The 15,814-nt window shown below is 44.3% G+C and overlaps 1 protein-coding gene across 3 annotated transcripts; it reads right to left on the bottom strand.

Annotated features, from left to right (window-relative positions):
• Positions 1–698: 698 nt before the first annotated feature.
• PRKAG1 (protein kinase AMP-activated non-catalytic subunit gamma 1) lies at positions 699–14,200 on the bottom strand. Of its 3 annotated transcripts, XM_068562108.1 has the most exons (13): positions 14,106–14,198; positions 10,086–10,134; positions 5,043–5,225; positions 3,390–3,499; positions 3,110–3,191; positions 2,953–3,011; positions 2,767–2,812; positions 2,610–2,664; positions 2,201–2,327; positions 1,927–2,092; positions 1,731–1,768; positions 1,316–1,462; positions 699–1,185 (listed from the first exon to the last, which is right to left on the bottom strand). In XM_068562108.1, exons 4-13 carry the CDS (start codon positions 3,459–3,461, stop codon positions 1,081–1,083), a joined length of 897 nt encoding a protein of 298 aa, XP_068418209.1. In that variant the 5' UTR covers positions 3,462–3,499; positions 5,043–5,225; positions 10,086–10,134; positions 14,106–14,198; the 3' UTR covers positions 699–1,080. The 3 variants fall into 3 exon arrangements, with proteins under 3 accessions (XP_068418209.1, XP_068418208.1, XP_068418210.1); XM_068562107.1 differs by lacking the exon at positions 5,043–5,225 and having other exon boundaries at positions 14,106–14,200; XM_068562109.1 differs by lacking the exons at positions 5,043–5,225; positions 14,106–14,198 and adding an exon at positions 8,094–8,185.
• Between the last annotated feature and the right edge of the window lie 1,614 nt (positions 14,201–15,814).

Consider the following 15,814-nt stretch of genomic DNA (forward strand, 5'->3'; position numbering starts at 1 on the left):
TAAAGGAGATCCTCGGTCTGTTATGGGATTTTCCTTGGGTGCCAGCTATGGTCCAGGCAGAGGAGAAAGTGAGGTGATAAGGAGACTGCAGGGAATAGGGTGGGGAATACTTATTAACAGAGAATTAGAAAGGCAGTAAATCTAGTGTAGTGGTGAAGTGCATGAGCTCTAAGGCAAGACTATTTCGGCTCAAATCCTAGCTCTACTTTTTATTAACGGTGTGGCCCTAGGCTAGTTACTTGGCCTCTCTGTGCATCAGTTAAAAGAAAAAAAGATCTGTAAAACTGAAATAGTATCTACTATTGTTCTGAGGATTAGTTGAATATATGTAAAGCACTGAGAATGGTGCCTGGCACACAGCTTTATATATATGTGTGTGTGCTATTATTGTTGTTATTAATGATGAGCTGAAGAAGCCATATGAAGTAGGAGGGTTGGAGTAGTAGTGTCTATCAGCTACAAAAATCAAACACTGAAATACCATGAAGAGGCTCCTGTCATTTTAATTAGGTTTGCCACAAAAAGCAATAACCTCAGCTAACCACTCTGCCCTCCCCCTCCACCTACGTCTCATCTCCCTTCACATGCATACAGCACAGGAACCCAAAGGCCCTCCTCCCCATGATCCTCCCCACTCCCATTATGGGAAGAAATGCCATTAAATGGACTCAGCCTCCTCCATACAGCAGGAAACAGGATGAATAAAAATATCTTTATGAAGAGTCTTGTTGTGTCCATTATCTTAGGGTGGAGTCAGGGGCAGAGATAGAGGCAAAGGCTGGGTGAGGTCTGGGGATCTCTCAGAGATCAGAATTTGCCTGAGGAGCACAGAAGGGGGGCTATGTCTAAGCGGACAGGGACTAGGCGGAAAGTTTTCCTCAAGGGTGAGGATAAGGACAGCTAAAAATCCATTCTCCTTCCCCCCCAACACCTTCCCTCACTCCCATGTAGAAGGGTAGGGGGCTCCCGGGCAGGGAACAGAGTCACAATTCTCTAAAGTTCTCGTCTCTGGTTCCCAGAGCTTTGGGCAGGCAGTGAGTGGGGCATAACCCCTGGTGCTGCATGACCCCTTCCCCCGGCTCAGGGCTTCTCTCCGCCTGTGAGCACCAGGGCCTGCAAGATGTCAGACAGTGATACAATTCCCTTGACCACATCATTCTCATCCACCACTACAAGTCGGTGAACCTGCACAGAGCAATAAGGGAGAAAGGGATGTTTAGTGCCAGCCTCAGTTAAGGTGAGCCCTCAGCCCCTACCCTCCATGCCAAACCAAAGCTGCTACCCCCAGCACCTTTTGGGTTGCTGGCTCCCCTACCTCTGCTTCTACCAGCCTGTTGATGATGGTTTCCAGAGTCTCATGCAGGTAGCACTTGAGGACACCCTCAAAGTAATGTGATCGATGTTGCAGGGCTTTGGTCACCGACACATCTAGGTTGTTGTAGGTCTTTTCTGCTGCCAGATTCTGGGGAGAGAGAGAAACATTCATGCAGGGAAGCAAGGGAGCCAGCCCGCAAACTCCGAGCCCACCCAACCTCACCAGAGTGATTTAGGGTAGCTGTCAGCCATGCCCACAAGCCACACCCAGCTCATTCAATTCCTTTTCAAGTAGGATTTGAAAGCTTGGAAGCTTCTAAAACCCTCAGGTCCCAGAAGAGACTCTCTTCTTCTCCCTCTCCACATCCAACACCCCACCCCTCTCCCTGCCTCCCAGCACCTCCACAATCACTCACGATAACATCAAACTTGGAGTAGATGTCCACCACACGCCCTAGGGGGACAGAGGCAGCTCAGCAAGGAGGATCTGGTATCCAAGGCTCCCCCTGCCTATAGAATCACCCTCCGGGCTGAGCTGAGGGGACAGCAGATTTTCCCACAGCCTCCCTGGCTTCCCTGGAGCCCTCCCTCTCCTTTTGCCCAATCGCTCACCTTTCTCATCCACCACTGGCAGGGCTGAGACTCGGTGCTGTACAAAGATGCCCAGAGCCACGTAGACGGGGGTAGTAGTGCGGACCATAGCAATGTTAGCATAGGTGCCAATCTGTAGTACTTCCAGAGACTTAGACATGAACGCTGGCTTGGGGAACTCAGTGATCTGAGGAAATTACCATCATCTTGATTTTTTTCAAGGCCCCTCAAACCACCTTTGGATACCCCTCCGACAAGTATGTAAGAAGTAAAAACTGGGCTGAGGAGCACTTACAAACAACTTGAGGAATTTGAGGATGCGCTTGTGGGTGAGGATGTACAAGGTGTTGCCTGATTCCGGGTCAATAACTGGCAGCCTGTGGATCTTGTTTCGAATTAATGAAGAGACAGCATCAAACAAGCTGTGGGAAGGTAGGGGATAATGATAAGTTCCACAGTGCTGGGCCTGAGGGTGGTTAAATAGCTCCTTAGAGTTTGTTTATAAAAAGGTGGTTGGGGGAGAGGAGCAGTGTTCAGACTAGACCTAAATGTGTGTGTGTGTGTGTGTGTGTGTGAGAGAGAGAGACAGAGAGAGAGGAGTGTCTTGCCTCTCTTCTGCCCTTGGATCTTTGTGTATCTAGGGCCTTAGCTATGATAATGGCAAGGCTCTTTCCCCTCTGGACAAATGGTTAGCTGGAACTCACCTGGCATTAGGAGAAATGCAGACAAGTGGTTTAAAGGAATCCTGTAGGTACACCTCTGAAGGGAAAAGGGAGGTTCACAAAATACCACCATGAAAAACTGTTTCCCAGGAAACTTTCCATCCCTTTATCCTTTTACAACCCCCAGTTCTCTACATACCTCTCCAAGTTTCTATCTTGTGTTCTTCCAGCTCATAGATCTGTACCTGAAAGCAGAAGCAACAGAACTTGAGACTTGATCTCCCTGCTTCATTAACCCCCTGTAGTTTGTTTGGAAGAAAGGAAATGAGAATGAGGGACTCTGGGCAGGGAAAGTGGTTTTGGTCATTGAGCTAAGGCTCCTTACCAGGGCTGATTTATAGTAGCGGTGCAGAATATTGATGAAATCAGTGATGGTCAGCATGCCTAGAGGCCAAGATAAGAGCCCTCAGCACTGCTCAAAGCTTCTCTCCCTGCCCAGCACAAGATGCCAGTAAAACTGTGTTCCAACAACTTCTGCTTACCCACAAAACTTTGCTTCTTACTATCCCACAAAGGGGCAGCTCGGACACCATTAGTCACCAAAGCAAAGAAAGCTTTCTTCACCTGTAGTGAAAGAGTAACAGTCACAAAGGAAAATTTGCAGGGGGCAGGACTTTAAAAGAATAGCAATTGGGTATGCTGGGAAAACACGAGCCTAACCCCATAGAAGGACAAGGGTATTACCCTTGGGATGAGGTAGGATGAGAGGTATTGAACCAGAGGCTCCAAGGAAGGGGGAAGGGAAAAGAGGATTTCACCTACCTGAAGGGAAGTATCAAATACAACCAATTTTGAGCTTGTGGGAATCAGGTCATAGCAGCGATGAGACTTCATGAAGGAAGTATACACGCTATTGTTGGATTCTGGAGTCTCTGCATAGGGTGGGATAGTTAGTAGCTTCCTTCCAATGCAACAACTCACAATCAAAAGAGGCAGAAAATAAAAGTGTTGTAGTTGCTCAAATATTTACAGCATGATTTTATAAGGCCCCCTATTCTGTTTTGTTCCTATTGTTCCCACAAAACCTGGATAAACCCCTTAGAAACCACTTCATCCAACCCCACCCCCAGGTAGAACTATATCTATTGGCTCCTTAGCCAAAAGATGGCTGACTAAAACAGAAAGTCTGTAATACTTTCACTAACCTATTCTAGTCTAAAAGCTTTTTTTCTCATCTTTAACTCATTGTCCTTTTCATATATTTAGCACATTTTCACTTGTTCTCTTTTCTCAATTAAGATGTAATTAAGCTTCTTAAAATCCAAGTAAACTTCTTAAAATTCTTCTAAGACCCACAGATGAGAAAGTCATGGTCCAAGTTGGGCCATTTCAGAACAACACTAAGTTCAAGCCCAGTGCTCAATCAACCTGGCCCAAAACAACCTGAGAGTCCATCTTGGGATGACCCTGTGATTCAGAAATCATCCCACCTACTCTAGACAAATGAGAGACCCTGGCTGGGTTTACCTTTCCATTCCCCTGATTTTAACTGCTTGCTCTCAACTGGAGAAGCAAGCCCCAAAATAATAGCCCAAATGTGCTACATAGTATGCTATGTGTACTTAAAAATATTACACCATTTAATCTGCAAGGCAAATAAATATTGCCCTCATTTTTCAGCTGAGAAAACAGGTGGAAAGCAGCGAAAAAAACCCCAAAAAACAAAAAACCAACCTGCTCAAGGTCATACCATTAGTAACAAGAAAGACTCAAACATGGATCTACCTGATTCCAAAGTTCACGCTCTTAAATCCTACGCCAGTTGTTTGTTTTTAATTTTTTACCAAAGTTATACAGGTACACAGTTTAAAGAGTCAAACAGTTCTACAAATTTTGTTAAGAAAAACTGCAGTCCCTAGCACCCACCTTCCTGTACTACCCCTCCCCAGAGATGAGACCTCTTTTAGCTGAGTATTTTGGTACTTATTTCTATGTCTATAAATAACATGCTTATATTGCTACATTTTTTTGTTCACTTTTAGGCATTAACTATTATCATGCAGGGAAGATGAGAGGCATTATCTATTATCATGCAAGGAAGATGAGAATTTTCAATTCTCTTTCCTACCAGGACCCCATTATAAACATGCACCTCCCATCACTCCGTTCTCCCAGAAGTTAAACTGTAAGGTTGGTTACATCAGTATTTAAATAATTTTGACTAAATATTCATTATTCAGAGCTAAGTCAAGTAGTAAAGTCTGATTTTTTTTTTCTTTCACAACTTTTTGTTTTCCTTGGAGTTAATAATTGTCTTGTCTTTTTGTTTGCTTAGTTCTCTATGCATAGTACTTATAACTAATTCAATCCCCAAACTCTTTACCAATTGTTTAAATCTCCTTTCAAGAAGTTCAGAAGCATGAGACAGTCTAACAATTTAAACTACCCAAAGAAGTCTCTCTGGAGCCTTCTGACCTGCTCAGATCTGGGCTGGTATGCCTGGTGTGCACTGCTGTCATCCTTAGATCTTCCTTCATCACCATCCAGGGGAGCCCTTTCACGTCTCTCCTGTATTGGCACTCCTGTGTCCTGTATCCCATGTTTTCATCTTTTTTGATTACTCCCTTGTTTTGGTGGAGCACATCTTCCAGTAGCTTCCTGAGAAAGGGTGCATGGGAAGTAAATTTTTTGAGACCTTGTAGCCTGCAGATATCTTTATTTTACCCTCATCTTTGAATTATAATTTGGCTGGATATAGAATTCTAGGTTGGAATTTATTTTCCTGCAGAATATTGAAGGCACTGCTTCATTGCCTTCCAGCTTCTGGTGTTGTTGAGAGTCCGGAGTCCCAGGCAGTTCTGATTCTTTATGTGACTTGTTTTTTTCTCTTTGGAAACTCAGGATCTTCTCTTTGTTCCCAGTGTTCTGAACTCTCATGATGATTGTGCTTTGGGTGGGACAATTTCACCCATTGTGCTGAATATTCAATGAGTCCTTTCAACATGAAAACTAATGTTCTTCAGTTCCAGGAAATGTTCTTGAATTACTTCCTTGATTGTTTCCTTCCCTCTGTGTTGTCATTTTTCTCTTTCTGTAACTCCTATTATTTAGATATTATTTAGATATTTAGATATTATTCCAAAACTGACCCTTTAAGGTTTGTTTTTGTTGTTGTTGTTGTTTTTAAAATACAGTAGTCCCCCCCTTATCCAAGGTTTCACTTTCCACGGTCTCAGTTACTCGTGGTCAACCCTAGTCTGAATATCAAATGGAAAATTCCAGAAATAAACAATTCATAAGTTTTAAATTGCACGGCATTCTGAGCAACATGATGAAATCTCTTGCCATTAAGCTCAGTTCCAGCCCTGGGCGTCAATCGTCCCTTTGTCCAGCATATCCCGCCCGTTAGTCACTTAGTAGCCCTCTCAGTTATCAGATTGACTGTCACTGTATCACAGTGTTTGTGTTCAAGTAACCCTTATTTTACTTAATAATGGCCACAGAGCACAAGAATAGTGAGGCTGGCAATTTGGATATGTAAAACTGAAGCCCCAAAGTGCTTCCTATAAGTGAAAAGGTGAAAGTTCTTGACTTAATAAGGGAAAGAAAAAAAATCATATGCTGAGATCTATGATAAGAATGAACCTCTGGACGCCCCTGGTGGCGCAGTGGTTAAGAATCCACCTGCCAAGGCCGGGACATGGGTTCAATCCCTGGTCTGGGAAGACCCCGCATGCCACGGAGCAACTAAGCCTGTGTGCCACAACTACTGAGCCTGCGCTCTAGAGCCCGTGAGCCACAACTACTGAGCTCATGCACCGCAATGGGCTGAAGCCTGCAATGAAGCCCGCACACCTAGAGCCTGTGCTCAGCACCAAGACAAGCCACCGCAATGAGAAGCCCACATACTGCAACGAAGAGTAGCCCCCGCTCACCGCAACTAGAGAAAGCCTGCATGCAGCAACGAAGACCCAACGCAGCCAAAAATAAATAAATAAAGATAAAATGTTAAATTAAAAAAAAAAGAATCAGCATAAACACAGTTCACTGATTAAAAAAAAAAAAAAGAATGAATCTTCTGTGAAACTGTGAAGAATGAAAAAGGAATTCATGCTAGTTTTGCTGTTGCACCTCCAACTGCAAAAGTTATGGGGTCAGTGTGTGATAAGGGCTTAGTCAAGATGGAAAAGGCATTAAATTTGTACAATAAGATATTTAGAGGCAGACAGACCGACCAACCCCATTCACATAACTCTTAATATATGTTATAACTGTTCTATTTTATCATTAGTTACTGTTGTTAACCTCTTACTGTGCCTAATTTGTAAATTAAACTTTCATAGGTATGTATGTATGTATAGGAAAAAACCATAATATATACAGGGTTTCATAGTATCTGCGGTTTCAGGCATCCACTGGGAGTCTTAGAATGTATCCCCCGAGGATAAGGAGGTACTAACTACTGTATCTTTTCTCTCCTACTTTCCTCTTCTGATTTTTTTTTTCTTTTCCATTATAGTTTATTACAAGATATTGAATACAGTTCCTTGTGCTATACAGTAGGACTCTGTTGTTTATCTATTTTATATATAGTAGTTTATATCTGTTAATCCCATACTCCTAATTTATCCCCCTCCTTTCTCCTTTGGTAACCATAAGTTTGTTTTCTATGTCTGTGAGTCCACTTCTTTGATTTTTAATTCTACTTTATGAGAGATTTCTTCAACTTGATTTTCCACACCTCCTACTTAGTTTAAAATTTTTGCTATTATATTTTTAATTTCCAAGAGCTCCTTTTTTGTTTTCTGAAAACTGCTTTTCTTAAAAAAATTACTTCCTATACTTGTTTCATGGTGGAAATATTCTTTATCTGAGTATGCATTAATATTTTTAAATTTTATTTTTAATAAATTTATTTATTTATTTCTGGCTGCATTGGGTCTTTGTTGCTGCGCGTGGGCTTTCTCTAGTCGTGGTGAGCAAGGGCTACTCTTCATTGCGGTGCGCGGGCTTCTCATTGTAGTGGCTTCTCTTGTTGCGAAGCATGGGCTCTAGGCACGCAGGCTTCGGTAGTTGCGGTGCGCTGGCTCAGTAGTTGTGACTCACAGGCTCTAGAGCACAGGCTCAGTAGTTGTGGCGCACGGGCTTATCTGCTCTGCAGCATGTGGGATCTTCCCGGACCAGGGATCGAACCCGTGTCCCCTGCACTGGCAGGCGGATTCTTAATCACTGTGCCACCAGCGAAGTCCATTAACGTTAATTTTTAAAGTTCTCTTCTCTATGCATTGACTTTTCCCCTCTGTTGCTTTTTTTCCTGTTTGTTTGTTTTTTTCCATTTGTGGGGGGCAGTTTGGATCACTTTTTTCATGTTACAGGCTTTCTTTAGATGTCTGGTAATCCTTGGTTTAAAAGAGGATTCAAACCATATTTTAAGAGTGGAGTCTTTAAAGCTGATTAGAAGCTTTATGTCTGTAAATGAACCTTGTTGATGGTGAACCATTTAGATGGGGAACACTCAATACTTACCTTTTTAGGGCTTTCCCCTCAATGGGATTCTGAAGAGAAGGATTATTCATGCAATTTTGTGCTTGGAGGATGAAGTCTTTTCTATTAGCACTCTGAAAACCGAATGGGGGAAAAGGGCTGGGGTCTCAGCATCCAGTATAGTTCACTTCATGCTCCTGTTTTCAGCACAGTACCTCTGCCTTCAACTGGGCCGGCGCCCCTTTCCATACCTCCAGTCTCTGCCAAAGTTGGGATAGGAGTTTCCCAGCTGCACTCAGTGGGGTAGGGAGTCTTGGGATCTGACTGCTTCTTAGACTTTCAACGCTTTTGGACTTTCCTCACTGCTAGTTTATAATTCAGTTTTCTCAGGTCTGCTAAGTCACTTACCACACTTCTGTCTGCGTTCCAGCTTCCAAAAATTCATTGCTATTATCTCCTCTCTTGTTCTCCCTATTCTGGTGGTTTTGTACCTTTTTAAAAAAATTCCTTCATGGTTTTAGTGGCTTTTTGTGAAGGAGCGAAAGTAGATGCATGTATTCAATCCACCATCTTTAACTGGAAGGCCACCATTGTTCTTCAAATTTGAAAACTCACAGATTCCCAAGAACATGTCTTTTGACACCAGTTTAAGACATGCTACACTGATAGTTAAATACTATCATTCCAGGCTACAGGACTACAAACATATTTGACTTGGTTTTCCCAGGATTTTTAAAATAATTTTAAAATCAGTTGCCCAATTAAAAAAATCTGGAGATTTACATAAAAATCCAAACTCTCGGTTTCTTTTCATAATCAGAAGATCTGACAAAAGTAGGTTGTGAATTCCCGAATAGTAGCAATTGACCAGACCTGGATAGTTGCTGCCTCCTTTTAGATGCAACGAGATCTACAGGTTATTGTAGTCATACGCAGCTCATGTCACTGCTTGATCCATGGAGACAATTTGAGTTTCTTACCCCTGCCTCAGTTGGTGCTAATGCGAAAGCACTCAGAAACACAAAATAAGCACTGATATCATGGGGCAGTACTCAATTATGAAGAATCATCTAGGTAATTCAAAATATGACTATATTAACTTTTTTGGATACCAACAACATGAAAACAGAACATTTAAAAAATTCTTGTGGAGAACTCACGGACCTTTAATAATTATGTTCTAGGATCTCATCCCATATTTCAATCCTCTGAGAAAGTGTGTACTCCTAATGCCATAAACATGTCCTAGGAAGACTAGGAGTGTTCCTGGGCAAAATTCTTTACCAGAGATGCCTATAAATTTTGCTTCTTTCTAGATGACCTAGGGTTGGACCATTCCATTCTAACCAAGTATTTGGGCAGGTGCTGGAATTGCCTTCTCCTGTGCCCTGAATTTTAGGGTTTAGTGCCTCTATTTCTAGATTAGTTCTAAGGGTTTCAAGTCCTTTCTATAATTTCTTGTGTATACTCAGTGGTTTTAGTGAGATCGCTGTACGATAAAATCCTAGTGGCTTTGTTTCTGGGCTACTCAGAACATACCAGGGACTTTTTTTTTTTTTTTTTTTTGCAGTATCAACTCATTTATTCATTCACTATTCTTTCTTTCTTTTTTGGCCACACGGCATGTGGGACCTTAGTTCCCCAACCAGGGATGGAACCTGCACCCCCTGCATTGGAAGCACAGAGTCTTAATCACTGGACCACCAGGGAAGTCCCTACCGGGGACTTCTAAACCATGGTTAGCCAGCCCAGAGTTGCCTATGGAAGTTTTCCCTGTACCTCAAAAGTTTCTCTCAAGTGGTTTGACAACTGAAGATATTAATCATCCTCACCCTGCCCAAGATTTATTCCTAGGTGATCTTGCCAAATCATTGTTCCTGATTTATGTGGTTTGGCACATTATCTGGCCCAGCTTTGATCTTCCCAGGGAAGACTCCGGGAGAAATTCAAAAGCACTGCTGAAGACAAATCAGGATCGGGCTACTGGTATGAAACTGGTTTTTCATACCAGTTTCCTTTCTTCAGTAAACTTACCTTGAGGATGCTCATTTTCCAGAGCTGAGTAGTTATCTGAAGAAGTGACCTGGAGAGACAGAGGAACAAAGATTCAGCCTATCTTAGGCTCCATCCATTTGAGCCTAGCAACATTAGGGAAAGGGCTGGTTAACGAATGATTTCCTTGTCCTTCAGAAATACTATCTCATTTAATCTTTATAATAACCCTGAGGTGAATACTATTATTAGCCTTATTTTCACAGATTAGGAAACTTAGGTTCAAGAAATATTAAGCAACCTGCCCAAGGTCGCATGGCTGGCAAAGGGTGGAATGGGGATTTGAATACAGACCTGTGCTGTTCCAAAGCTCATGCCCTTATATACTACCTTGCCTAATGAAACATTAGGTCTTAAAAGCTGAGACTAGAAAATATGAACTTAAGGTTGGCCCCACAAGACTCTCACAGACCTATTTTATAAAAATATGGAAGCCAGAGAGACAATACTGCTTTCCCCCAAACAGTCACTAAGCGTAGTTGTGGGCACCTGAGTCACTGACGTACCCCTTACCATGAGAGGGGGCCACATCTGGGGCGGATCCCAGAAGCTGACTACCAGAGAGAGTCAAAGTTTGAATGACTGAGGGGTAGATGAGAAGGATAAATGTTCTGAAACTAGGGAACCGAGTCCTCTCAGCACCCTTGTGAGTCAAAGGCTGCTACAGCCCAGAGGGTGCTGGTTTTCCAAGCTTCCTTGTTCATGACAGTCTGAGATTAGAAAGTGCTTTGAATATAGAGAAACCTTCAGAACCATCTCTGTGCTCCCTCAAGTGGGAACATTTGGAAATTTCATTGTTATCTAGGAACCCAGGAGAGATAGTGATAATTTTTGTCGGCTGGAATCAACAGTTTTGGCTCTATTTTGCTCTGTCTGGGTAATATCCCCAAACTAACTTAAAGTCATACTTCACCTCCACAGCTGCTGTAGTAACATGAAGTTAAAGGCCTTGGCTTGAACCTGGGAGGTTGGCTGGTAAACAGGGTCAAGTTGGCAGGACAGCGCTAAACTTCCCTCCTCTAACGGGCCAGGGTGTAGGCAGGGGATAATCTCCCTCTCTTCTGTCCAGGCAGCATGAGGCTATCAGCACGGCCTGGCATTCTGGCAAAACTATCGGAAAAACAGCCTCATCACTTCTAAGTGGGAAAGAGGTCTGTTTAGCAGTAAAGCAGCCTTACACAGATCTATACAAAGACACAGCAACAGCTACTTCTGTAGAAACTATCGTACCCAGCGTATGATACTTATTTACTGCACTGTGCTACAGTTACGTTGTTCATTATCTATCCAAACAGACTGTAAATTCCTGGAAGCCTGGAACTATCATATACTTCTTTGTATCACTCCCTCATACCACCTAGCATGGGGGTTTGCATATAACTCTCAACTGTTTTGTTTTTTAACTCTCAAATTGATAATGATACACACTGATGCGAACAGAGAGACCTAAGATGAAGTTAGAGAGAGAGAAAAGAGACACACAGCTAAACAGAGACACAGATACCTACATAAGAGAGTCAGACACAATTGAATATGACTTTATCTTTCTGCCTGTTTCTCCACACAGGAGTGGGGTAATTATGTCCACTCTCTCTACATTTAATAACATAGGGGACTTGTGCAAAATACTATTTTCAGAGACACACCCTAGATCTGACACATAGACTCACAATTTCTTCCAAACTCCTGATCCACATTTTCAGTTGTTTGCTGGACCACCACAGATGTCACAGAGACTCCTCAAATGCTTCAATACAAAACAGAACAGCATCTGTCCCTCCAATCCTATTATTCTTACTGTGGGTCCCACCTTTGTTTTTGCATTGCTGTCTTCCCTGATGCCTAGAACTGTGGTCTTGATTCCTCCAAGAACAAGCTATGCCAACATGTCTGCTTAGAATGACAGAGCAGGGCATGACCTAAACTTGTCCTTAACATCTCTCAGCCAAGCTGCTATGTTAGAAATGCCTCAAAGCCATCTCTCTCCTTTCCACTTTCACAGCTTTAACTTAGCCTTTTACATCCCACTTCTATAGCATTCTCTAAGCTGGTCTCCCTGCCAGTTTAGAGAAGAGGAAGTCTATTTCCTCTTCAATTTGTCTTGCATGCTGTCACCAAGTTCTCTCACCAAGCATCTCAGGTTTGGAAGGGACTTTCAACTCCAGCAACCAAGAACTCACTACTTTCTGAAGCAGCTTCATCCATTTACAGAAAGCCGTTAGGAATATTCCTAAAGTACACTCACTACCTTGCTCATGAATCTTCCATGGGTCCTCTTATTACAAAACAAAGTTCAAACTTAATGTGGTATGCAATATCTTCAACCTGACCCCAGCCTACTCTTCCATTTTCCAGTCATTTCTCCAACTGTGACCAAAATCCAAAGCTCCAGCAACATCAAGCCACTGGCTCACCCCAATTAATCTCTACATGCCCCAGTTTCTATGCCCTTGCTCTCACTGTTCTCTCAACCTGCAATGCCCTCTCGTGGGCTGACAGCAATTTCTCCCTCCTCTATGCTGCCACGGTCCTTTTTCTGCATCTTGATGCTAGCATTTATTACAGTCTACCTTAAATAACAGCTGTCACTGACTTGCCCTCACCCTCACCCCCACTCCAGTTAGGCTAAGCATTTTCAAAGCAGGAGTTTTCTTTTTTCTTTATTTTATTCAATTAATTAATTTATTTATTGGCCAAGATGCGTGGCCTGTGGTATCTTAGTCCCCCCACCAGGGATCAAACCCAGGCCTGGCAGTGAAAAGGCTGAGTCCTAACCACTGGACCGCCAGGGAACTCCCTTTTTTTTTTCTTTTCAAAACTATTTCTATTCCAAAAACCTAATCCAGTACATAAAGTATGAGGGCTAAATTAGAAAACCTATATTAAAATGCTTTGTAAACCATAATACATTTATAAGTAAGTAAAAAATAATGTTATTTTGAATTTAATGGAATCAGACCTTTTATTCTTGCTCAAAATTCTCTTAATCTGTAAGAACTTACTCCCTTGCCTGGGTGACCAGCTGCAAATCATTTTACCACTTTGGTCTGGTTTCTTCTTTATAACCTTAGGGACATGACCTCTCTGCAGGCAAACAAAGGGTACAGTAAGGGAATGACCCTGGGCATGTAACTGATCCAAAGAAAGGTGAACCTGCAGCCCTCACACAACTACAGTAGCAGATGATAAAAACCAAGGTAGTTAGAGTTACTCTGCCTGACAAAGGATACATGGAGGGAAGTGAATGGGAAGGGTTCCAGAGTACTAGACAAAGGCTCCTGAGAGTGAGGATGGGTCCAAACAGGTAGTAGGCAACCTGCAGCAACTCTGGGAGGATGACAGGGACCTGCCACAATCCGTCAATGCCTGCCTGCCAAGAAGGAGCTATGCCAACACACCTGCTTAGAATCGCAGAGCAGGGCATGACCTAAACTAGATCAGGGACACAGTGGCCTCTAACACTGAAAGATTCCCTCCTTCAGGGAAAGCCCACTTTTCAGTCTTCATTAAGGGTATGTTACCTCGCTGGACACCTCAATGCAGTATAAAAGTCTTTCAGACGTCCCTCCTGCCAAGGACTGCATGAATCACACTCACACAACTGGGGACCAGGTGCTACCTGCAAGCGGGGGTCCCTCGGAACCCCCTGCTTCACCCAGGAAAGCTGGCTCACAACCCTTCTCTCTCAGGCAAACCTCTGAAGGGCTCGAGGCGCTAAAAGGAAAGGAGGCCCGACATCGCCGAGGCGTGCGTAGGTTCCAAGGAGGGAGCTAGGAGTCACTGCCCGCTCGGGCTAAAAGTACCACGGACCGAAGGCAGGCACGGGCGCGGCCCAGTCCTAGGAGATGCACTCAGCGAAGGAGCGGAGGGGCAGGGTCACGGGATAGGACAGACACCCTGCTTCTCGTTTACTGGGCACCAGCGCCGGCCCCAGCCTCCCCATCCCCTGACGGGGGTCTCAAGCTCCACAGCGCCCTCCCGCAGCCCTCCCGCGCTCCTCACCGCCTCCATCGCGAGAGACGCCGGCTGGGTTCGTTCGCTTTAGGAAGCTTGCCCGGGGCGGGAGGCAGGGAAGGTCCCGCCCCTCGTCCGGTACCGTGACGCCACTTCCGGCTACGTCAGGACTGACGCAAGCCAAGGGCGGAAGGCGGGGAGCTGACCCTTCCGGCGTGGCCTGGCCTCCGAAACAGCCCTCCCCCCGGTCCTCCCGCACCTCACGGATCCCACCGACGGCGAGGGTGACGGGACGGAGCCGCTTGTATTTAAAATGTTCTTTTTTTATTTGTCGTTTAAAAACAAACTTGGAAGAAGCAAAATCCAAAACTTGCCCTTTGCCTCTTGCAACATAAATTATGTACAGTTCAGAATGATCGCTGATACAAAACATGCCAAGGACGGGGGCGCTGGGGGTGGAGGGAGAGAGGGCGCTTTAAAAAAGGGAATCATTTCATCCGTTGTTACGAAGGACCAACCTTGCTGTACAGGATACACACAACACAAAATAAAGTCTTCACGGGATTCACACTTGTCAGAGATTTATTTTTTAAAAAGGGGGAGGGAGGGTCCTGGAGGTGAGGGGAGAAGACTGTAAAGGGGAAAAACTGAAAATTGAATATGTGCAAGTGTAAACCAACCCAAAATACAAACATGGGGCACGGGGAAGGGCGGGGCGGGGGAGAGGGAATTCTGATGCAATTATACAGGCGGGGTACTTTAAAAAAAAAAAAAAAAAAAAAAAAAAAAACCAACAACCAAAATTCCAACCTTGTAGCTTGGGTCTGAGTTAGTTTATATAAAAATTAAAAACTGTATAAGGTTTCTTCACTAAATTCTACAGGACTATCAGATACCTAGCATATGCTTACAAAGTCTGCCCCATCCCCTTTTCCCAATCCCAGGGCCCAAGCCCCAACCAGAGCCTGACTCGCAGGAGCCAATCTCCCCCTCCCTGTAGCCTAGACCTTTTTTGCTCTTGGAAAAGGAACATCCAATGGCTTTGGGGGCAGCAGCCCAGTCTCCCCACTGTCTGATTTAATTACAGTGGTTTCTGTGGGGGTGAGGGGATGTTATTTCTCTTAAACATTTGCAGCTTGAAACAGTTGAGGAAGCAGCTTAAAAAAAAAAAAAAAATCTCCCTACCCCCATCAATCCGCAACCCCCCAAATTCGAAAACAAACAAAAACAAACCTAAAATCACAACAGCAACCGTGCTCCCCCTCCAGCAGGCCCGCCCATACACCACCACCAAGCCCACCCCTACACTCCAGACATTTGATTCTTGAAAATATTAATTACAAAATGCCCTTTGCCCACAGCCCCTAGGAGAAAACTGCATATAAGCTTCATCTTCATCCCCATGGCTCCCTACCAGAGAGGGGGCTGGGGCCTCACCCACCCCCTTACCTAACCCTACCCCCAGGAAGAGGTTCAACTGCAGCACAAGCTTGGGCAGAAAGGGGAAGGACAAGGGAGGAGGCAGGGGAACCCATTACCCTCTGGCTCCCCCTGGGGCCAGCTCACTTTTGTGCGTTATAACATAGTCCAACTATACAAAAGGGGGTGGGAATCGCCCAGCCTCTATACCCCCCCCTTACAGCAGTCACAGCCAGGGGGTGGGGAGGAGGGGGTGAGGAAAAGGGCGGTAGGTTGGGTAATGGAGGGGGCTCCCCCACAAGGGGAGCTCCATGTGTCCGCCCCACGCCCCCCTACCA

This window comes from Eschrichtius robustus, chromosome 13 (genome assembly GCF_028021215.1).
Source record: "Eschrichtius robustus isolate mEscRob2 chromosome 13, mEscRob2.pri, whole genome shotgun sequence".
NCBI classification, from domain to species: domain Eukaryota; kingdom Metazoa; phylum Chordata; class Mammalia; order Artiodactyla; family Eschrichtiidae; genus Eschrichtius; species Eschrichtius robustus.